Here is a 9,063-nt window from a genome sequence, read left to right as displayed (position 1 = left end):
TATATATATATATATATATATATATATATATATATATATATATCCAATAAAACGTCATCCTATCTGCATGCAAATGATTATTTTTCGGTATGCATTGTAGTATACAGAATGAACATTAGAATGAAAAAATTATTTCCTAAAATGGAAGAATTGATAGAAAGTCCGTGGCAAGAACGAATGGAATGCAAAAAAAAAGAAATAGAATCAAATAATGATACACCTTTTATCAATTCATCACCAAGACTTGNATATCCAATAAAACGTCATCCTATCTGCATGCAAATGATTATTTTTCGGTATGCATTGTAGTATACAGAATGAACATTAGAATGAAAAAATTATTTCCCAAAATGGAAGAATTGATAGAAAGTCCGTGGCAAGAACGAATGGAATGCAAAAAAAAAGAAATAGAATCAAATAATGATACAGTCCTTTTATCAATTCATCACCAAGACTTGGCTGTTACAATGATATCGTCCGTCAAAATGCAATAAACAAAAAAGTAAGAATAGATAAGATCTTGAATCCATCATCAATTTAATTGTTTGTATTCCTATCGAGACAGGCGCCTCCTACAATCTTTTCTCCATTTCTAAATATTTCCAGTAACAGGTACGGTGTATTATTATCACAAGATAATGTTTTATTTGTTAGCAAAAGATGCAATGAAGATATTCGTACAAACAATTCGTTTTCAAGCAAACAATTTGAATGCTGATATAAATGACATCACATCAGGGAGACGGTTCAGAGGCCTACCCGGACGCGAGGAAATCGTTTCTGTGCTCATCAGGAAAAGTAAAAAATCAATTTTGAATAGAAAAAGACAATATTTAACTATCAAACGTGTGATTAGTTATTGGTTTTCGATTAGATTTTTGAAATTATCAATTTTTGCATTCGAAAATGCAGTTGATTATGCGAATTAGTTCCTCTAGAACTTGTAATTCCAACTTACTGAGGCGTTCAGTTACCACACACCAGCAAGATGTGATGAAGAGAGACGAACAGTATGGTGGACATCATTTCAAACCCCTGCCAGTGGTTTTAGAGAAGGGAGACGGTGTTTATTTATGGGATATGGATGGAAAGAGGTATCTTGACTTTTTGGCTGGTTTTTCGACGATCAATCAAGGACACTGTCATCCCAGATTGGTGAAAGTTATGAGAGAACAGTGTGCAAAGCTTCATCATACTTCGAGAGCTTTTTTCACTTCAGTGCATGGGGAATTGGCCGAGTATTTAACGAGATTATTCGGATTTGACAGATTCATTCCCATGAATACAGGTAAATAAATTCTTCGGTTTTAATAGACTATGGAGACAATTTCAAAACTTGCATAAATATTATTTTTCCCATGGCGTCAGGATAATGAGGTTTAAGGTAATTCACAAAGGGACATGTTTCCTATCAAATTTCCTCTATTTGTATTATTATTTTCGAAAGTAGTAAAGGAAGTTTTTTTCATTTTTTTTTTCTAAATCAAAGAGTTTTAGAAATATTTTTAGAATGATAAATTCTTGGATAATGTCGTTTAACGATTTAAATGTGAAATTTATTCTTTTATGATTTTTTGATAGGTGTTGAGGGTGGAGATTTATCAGTAAAATTGGCGAGACACTGGGGATACAAAATCAAGAGAATACCGGAGAACAAAGCCACTGTACTCTTTGCAGAAAATAATTTCTGGGGGAGATCGCTAGCTGCAATTTCAGCATCGACAGAGCCCCTAAATTACAAAGATTTCGGACCTCTTGTTCCTAATTTCGAAAAAATTCCTTTCGATGATCTGGAAACACTGGAACAAAAACTTAAAACCAATCCGCATATTTGTGCATTTATGGTGGAACCGATACAAGGAGAAGCAGGCGTCCGTATTCCAATGGTAAATAGCTATGAAGAGTGTTTAATTTTTATTCCTTGGAATTGAAGACAAAATAAATCTTCAAAATTACGTGAATGAAGTGAGGTTGTATGAATTGTTTACTAGGATGGTTATCTCAAGGGTGTGCGTCACTTGTGTACAAAGTACAATGTCCTCTGGATTGCCGATGAAGTGCAAACAGGTCTCGGTAGAACTGGATATCGACTTGCTGTGGATTACGAAAATCAGAAGCCAGATATTTTAGTTCTTGGGAAAGCTCTGTCTGGTGGGATGTATCCAGTTTCGGGAGTCCTTGCCAACAATGAGGTAAATGAAATTTAAAAAAGAAATTTTTCCCATCCATTGAAGGAATGATCTTGAATTGCAATATATTCTCGTGTCTTTTTGCCAGTTTGCTTTGTATTTTTTCCATGTTTTTCTACAATATGATTTTCAATTTTCAACAGAAATGTTAAGATGATGGAATGATTCAGTAAAGGCGAAGTAAAATGAGAAGTTTCAATTCCACTTCCCAATCCTAACTGGGAATTTTAGTCTAACGTCAATTGCCTAACGTCAATTTTAGTCTAGGAACAAAATTTTGAGGGTAGTCCTACGAAATGAAAACAAAAATTATTAGTATACAAATTGCTTCCAAATTTTTCTCACAATCTTAACTATTGTTAGAGGCGAAAGAATGGAATTTTTTGAAGCGAGGATTAGTCAGCTGGAAATACATGAAAAAGTACATTTATCATTCATTTCCCCCTAAACTTTCATCTTCCCGATTTTCTCGATCGTCTACGATGAGACAATGTTTCTCGTTACACATGCATGATACTGTTCTTATTCCAACCTCTTGTATTTCCGGAAATTCACGATTTTAAATGACTATGTAGAATGAATAATAAATAAACGGTTATTTAGAATCTAATTTTCAAATTGGTTACAGATAATACTTACTCTCCAACCTGGCACCCATGGAAGCACCTTCGGCGGCAGTCCTCTAGCTTGCGCAGTAGCCCTGGAAGCAATTCGAATCCTGGAAGACGAGAAACTTGCTGAAAATGCAAAGAGACTCGGCAACATTGTCAGGACTGAACTCACGACACTTCCAAGGAATATAGCAACTGAGTTTCGTGGTCGAGGACTTCTTTGCGGTTTGATGATCAACAAGGATTTCGCAGAAGGTTGGCAGGTTTGCTTGAGACTGCGTGACGCGGGGCTCTTATCCAGACCAGCTCACGGTCAACTCCTTAGGATTTCACCACCTCTTACTATCAATGAAAGTCAACTCAGAGAGGGACTCGAAATCATCAAAAAAACCCTCCTAACTTTTTGAAAATATTAATTCTTGCTTCCCAATAGAAGTTTTGCAATTGTTGGATTTTCATATTTTTTCATTTTATTTGGAAATTATGTAGAATGGTCTGAAACGTAAAAATACAAAAATTGATTCTAATGCCCAACCATACCTTTTCGCAAGTTAATTTTTAGTATGATTAAGCTCTTAAACCCATTCCAAATGATCTGAAATTTTGTGAGACAGTTGACCATACCAGTATTACTAAGGGTATTAATTCACACAGTATTTATTCTGCGAGAAATTTCAGCTTGATTGCTTTATTAGTATTTGAGAAGTAGCGATTCATTTGTAAATAATTTTTCAAAAATGTGGAAAATTATCCGAATGATCGCATCTTTTTTTTCAACATCCGTCATGATATTATGTAATAAGTGCAATCAACTAATGTTGACCAATCCTTGCTAGAAATAAAAGTTATGGTCATATTTCCGTTTCTGACTTGAAATCTTTGTCCTTCAACTTTCGAAAGAACGAGATATTGACTTGAAATTTGGCATAAAGCCAAATTTTCTTATGATTGCAAGGGTTCATATAGAGAATGGGCTCAATCGTAAAATTAAATTTCAATTTTTTTTGTAACATTCGTGTCAACATCTATACCCATAATTGAAATTTAAAGTTTTTACGGTATTGTTATTTGGCGATTTTTCAAAAGTACAACTTGTTTGCACTCACTATAACAAACATGAAGATCAGGGACGAGGAACATCTGAAATTTTGGCTGATAGTTAGTATTGTTAAGTTATAATGTTATGGATAACAGGGATGATCTACTGAATAGTTCGTGATATAGAACAATTTATTATAATTTTTTTCCTTCAATCAACGTATTCCATCATTGATTCTCATATGAGAATGGTTTCACAAGTCATATATCATGACTAAATGTTTTTTTATAGGGGAGAGTAGGACAAAATAAAACAGTCGAAAATACGACTATTTAACACAAGTTAAGCAACATTTTTTTATTATTGGGAGTACTGATTACAATAATAATTTTCCATTCAGTAGAATGCAATGTTTTGACGGGAGAAGATTTTGTGCATGGATTAATTGAAAAGAAAATGAAACAACAAAATCCAAAGTGCAGAGGAAGGGGAAAAAAGGAAAATGTGATATTAAATTTCCATTGAATGAAAAAAAAGTGTAATCTGCCTAATCTAATCAATTGAATTATAAGACGAACAAAATCTTATTATTCCCATCAGTACTCCCAATAATCAAAAAAGTTAATAAACAAAAGTTGATAAAAAAGTTTGTTGTTAGAATTGCGCCAAATAGTCGTTTTACGGCTGTTTCATTTTGCCCCACTCTCCCCTATCAATAGCTTATTATTTTATAGAAAATGATCGTGTGGAATGACTGTTGCAGAGACGGAGTGTGTGACATATTTCAAATTTCATTTTCATGAATTATTATTACTGAAAGTATGATTATCTAGATGAATAATTAGTATTATCCAGTGACATCATTTATCTTCAATCTGTGGAGGATTAGAAAATTGGGAAATCGAAAGATCGCAAAGACCAAATCGGAGCCATTCACAAGCCAACTATCAATGCATTCATGATCAAAAAGCATTAACGAATTAGGTTTTATGCGAAAAAGTGAAACAAGCAGAGGTTGAAACCTATCCGACAGAAGCCATTTCATTGTTACTTTGTGTGTTATTACTTTTTTCTTTTTTAATTTCTACCAATTTCATTGGTAGTATGCTTCCGAATGGATCCTACTACCAATGAAATAAATAGATAAATGGATTATTTCGTTGTGCCAATATGTTAGTAACATGAAATTCAAAGAAATTGTGATAAAAAAATCCAATAAGTAAAGAAAACACGGTAATTGACGTAATAGACGATTTTTCACAAAATTTTCCATCTCACGAACTACTGAACAAATTAATCTCAAATTCTTTCGAGTTATGTAGCTAAATAGTATCGATCACTACTCAAAATTTGAGATCGTTAAATAAAGTTCTAACCACATTATAGCCACACGAGTAAGCTAATCACCTAAAAATAGAAAAATAGCAATATCTCGAAAACTTTCAATGCCACGGTACTTATATTTTAATTTGGTCAGATAGTCACCATTATAACGAATATTTTGAAAAAAAATTGAATTCGGCTGAGTGGTTTTTGAGATATTAAAGAAAAAAATTTCACATACAAAGTTCAATATCTCCGTAACTACTTGTTCGATTTCGCCCATTCAAAATACCAAACTTTGTTACCATGAGACCTACAATCATACAAAGTTTGAAGTTTCTATCTCAATTATTTTCCAAGTTATCGTGGTAACAAGCGATTTCGTAAAAAAAAATGAAAAAATGAAAATAAAACTCAATTCTCCGGGGTGACTTCTAGCGGGGTGACTGAACTTCTATACAGTAAGATAGGTCTCATCTTGACAAATATTTTGAAAAAAAAAATGAAATTGTATTTCGTTGATACCAACTATGAGCCAAAATTTCAAATTTTTTGTAATTACGGTTTTGGAGTTGACACATTTCTGAACAAACGCACACACATACACACATACGCACACACATACATACAGACATCGTCTAAAAACATCATATCTCGACGTTTCAGACCACTCTGAGTCATATCCAAGCAAAATTAGGGAATCGAAAAAAATTGCATTTTCAAAGCTTCCATTCGGAAGCAAAAATAGAATGAAAAATCCACAACTTTTAAACAATGTTTGTTTCAAATTTTAAAACAAGGAAAAAGATCGATTAATTCCCAATCGAATGAAGTTATTTCTGATTTTATTAAACAAAAGCTTAAAAAAAGAATACAAATGTAGAATACTTAATCCTAAATTTCACTATGTCTCTTTAGATGCCTCTTCAAACTAAATGCCTGTGAGAACATTTGATCACACTGATTGCACTTAAAACTCTTAATAGAAGAATGTGAATTAGTATGGCGTTTCAAATGCGATAGAAGTTTGAACCTCTTCCCACACAAAGTGCACTGATGTGGTCTCTTAGAGTCATGCGTTGCCTCATGACTCTTCAAATGACTAGACTGCGCGAAGCTCTTTCCACACATTTTGCAACTGAAAGGTTTGACTTTCGTATGAATCCTCAAGTGTTCAGTATAATTGCCCTTCTCAGCAAATGATTTGGAACAATATTCACATTTATGTAACTTGACACCTTTATGAGTTTTCATGTGAGTCTTTAGATTATACTTTTGACTAAAAATTTTGCTGCAAATTTCACAGTGAAACAGACCCTCCCCGCTATGAAGTTTCAAATGCGCCTTCAAATTCTTTTTCATTCGAAATTGTTTACAACAAATTGAGCATTCGAACTTCTTCGCCTTCACTGTTACCTCCTTTTTGTTACCAACATTATGAATTTTCATATGTTCCTTCAAATAGGACGGGTATGAAAATATTTTATCACAGATTTTACAATCATGAAGATCAGTCCGCGTATGTAATCTCACATGTGCATTTAATTTACTCTTAGAAGCATATGCCTTATGACAATCTCTGCATTTGAAAGGTCTCTGTCCAGTATGAGATAATTCATGAGTCTTTAATTTAGATTTTTGGGAGAAGGTTTTATCACAAATAGAACATTTATGAGTCCTTTTGTCATCCGTAAATTTAGAGTACGTCAAGGTTCCATTACTCGTAGAAATGTCAGGTAAATCAGACTCGGAATTAATGATTTCGGGTGGAATTCTTTGGGACTGAGGAATGCTTAAATTTTCAGGATAAGTCATATTATTGATAATAGTCTGATGATCTTCAGGTTCCCTCGGATACTGATGAAAGGTAAGGTTCTCGGCAATTTCAGTTGAGTCCTCTGCAATCTCGATACTATCATTATCACAGGAAGTGTCAACATTGTCATTACAATGAGTAAAATTATGATTTATCAGCTGATTTCTGTTTGGGAATGTGTGATTACACAGAGAACAGTGGAGTGCGCAGGCAGGTCTATCGGTTTTCGGTGCTTCTAGAACTGCAACTGATGCATTTCTATTATCTTCTATGACTGGATCGTTTATTGAGGATTCAGTGGTGAAAAACTGATTATTTGATTCGACTATGTGCATGTGCTGCATCAAGGTTGATTCATGGACGAATGGAGCGTGAAGGCGACTGTGAACACAGAGTTCTTGGTAATTCATGAATACTGCTCCACACTCGACGCATTTTAGGGTTTTCCCAGAGGTTTCGATTGGAGTGAAGCCTTGATTTTCCTCGTATAATTTGCAACCGGACACAGTTGTGTACGTTGTTAGACCAGAGACCTGAAGATATTATTCTCGATATCATTGTTGAGAATAATGACAGTAGGTGAAATTGAAAGTAAAAATGTATTAACACATGTGTCGAATAGAGGTGTGCGAGTTTTCAGATTAGTTTACAATTGGGAAGAGTTGAGTGGCAACTCACTTAGATAGCAAGAAGTGGGCTTCGACGCCCAACCGAGTTTGATCTCGAGCGGTCGTGGGACCCTCGTTTCCCGGATACAACTTCTCTTTTCAAAACTTCCTGGTAAAATTCTAGAAAAAACTCCCCCAGAAGAAAACAAAATTAACTGGAAATTTTTTTTTTTACAAATAAAATGAAATATTGATTTACCATTGGTATAATTGGAAAAGGTCAAAAAGTGATATTTGATAGATGTGAATACTTCGAGTTATGAAATGCTCGTAAGCCTTGTATTTGGCGATTTTTCGATTTTCTAATTTTGATTGCAAATATATGTATGTATGTGACAACTTATTTTACTCGGAATATATTTATTGATCATTCACAAGTATCCTTCGCTAAATTTTGCATTTTGCTCCTCGGTTCATTGAATTTTTTGCGTCATTTTTTTCTGACAATGAAGGAATTGTTTAAGGATCAAGGGAAGTGTAATTTTTGTTTTATTATCTATTGTTGCTTGTGAAATACAATATGTAAGTGATATTAAAATGTTTTGATTTTTGTGTTCCAGTTTTTGGTAGTTTTCAGAAAAATTTGTGCTGCGATTGTTTTCTTTTATATTTTTGGGAAGAATTTGTTCGGGAAATTTCGTCTTTTTTGGGGACGAGTGATTTTCTGAGAATCAATTTTGCAATCTCCGTTGAATTTCGAAATATTGTCGCCTAACGTCTGTCCATTGGCTCTATGATTTAACTCGATTTACCACTCCACTACTGAGTTAGCGAGGATATCATGATTTTTTTTGGGCAAATTGTTAATCAATCTACCGGACAATATCGAAACCGACCTTTGATGCTGCCTGGCGCAGAGCTCTATCAGCAGCTCTGCATTGCTCTCGGAATAATAGAGCTGACTCTGCTCGTGTGACACAGCGATCACAGAGTTTTTCTGGGAGACCATCTCCTTGCCAAACCTTACAAAAGATGAAATGCAAAACAGATAAATTGTCATGATTAAGGTATACGAAGGCATTGTGATTATTGATCAGGTAGTTTCCTGGGTTATTCGGTAGGTTCCTTCACCTCTAAGCAAGATAAAGATCTCAATTTCGCAGCCAATGAGGAGCCTGCTGGACCAACAAATAAACACACCATTTTGTCACCGTCCTCTCTCAAACATGTGCGACAAAGTTTGCTAATATTTTCACTGTCAATCTGTTTTGTTACTATGAACATCTTCTCTGTCCTTTAGCTCTTATCGAATCACACTAATAACAATACTCAATTGTTGATAGTTGACCGGAGTCCCCCCGTATAGAGAATTTGATTTTCGTATATTCATTCCGTTCTGACGTCTGAAGTTTGGCGAACGTGACTACAAGCCGCCACTTTTCCCAATCCCCACCACAATCGTTATCTCCCACCTCTG

The 9,063-nt window shown here is 34.4% G+C and overlaps 2 protein-coding genes across 2 annotated transcripts; one reads left to right on the top strand and one right to left on the bottom strand.

Annotated features, from left to right (window-relative positions):
* Positions 1-257: 257 nt before the first annotated feature.
* LOC107048906 (ornithine aminotransferase, mitochondrial) lies at positions 258-3,874 on the top strand. Its single transcript, XM_015272353.2, has 4 exons — positions 258-1,288; positions 1,582-1,886; positions 1,992-2,192; positions 2,818-3,874. Exons 1-4 carry the CDS (start codon positions 907-909, stop codon positions 3,205-3,207), a joined length of 1,278 nt encoding a protein of 425 aa, XP_015127839.1. The 5' UTR covers positions 258-906; the 3' UTR covers positions 3,208-3,874.
* Positions 3,875-5,990: 2,116 nt separating this feature from the next.
* LOC107035529 (zinc finger protein 573) lies at positions 5,991-8,974 on the bottom strand. The gene is made up of 3 exons (XM_015252997.1): positions 8,718-8,974; positions 8,483-8,608; positions 5,991-7,511 (listed from the first exon to the last, which is right to left on the bottom strand). Exons 1-3 carry the CDS (start codon positions 8,868-8,870, stop codon positions 6,057-6,059), a joined length of 1,734 nt encoding a protein of 577 aa, XP_015108483.1. The 5' UTR covers positions 8,871-8,974; the 3' UTR covers positions 5,991-6,056.
* Between the last annotated feature and the right edge of the window lie 89 nt (positions 8,975-9,063).

Source organism: Diachasma alloeum, unplaced genomic scaffold, assembly GCF_001412515.2.
Source record: "Diachasma alloeum isolate Michigan unplaced genomic scaffold, Dall2.0 Dall_scaffold_00198, whole genome shotgun sequence".
NCBI lineage: Eukaryota > Metazoa > Arthropoda > Insecta > Hymenoptera > Braconidae > Diachasma > Diachasma alloeum.
Note: the sequence above shows the minus strand (reverse complement) of the source record. Positions and strands in the feature narration are given on the sequence as shown.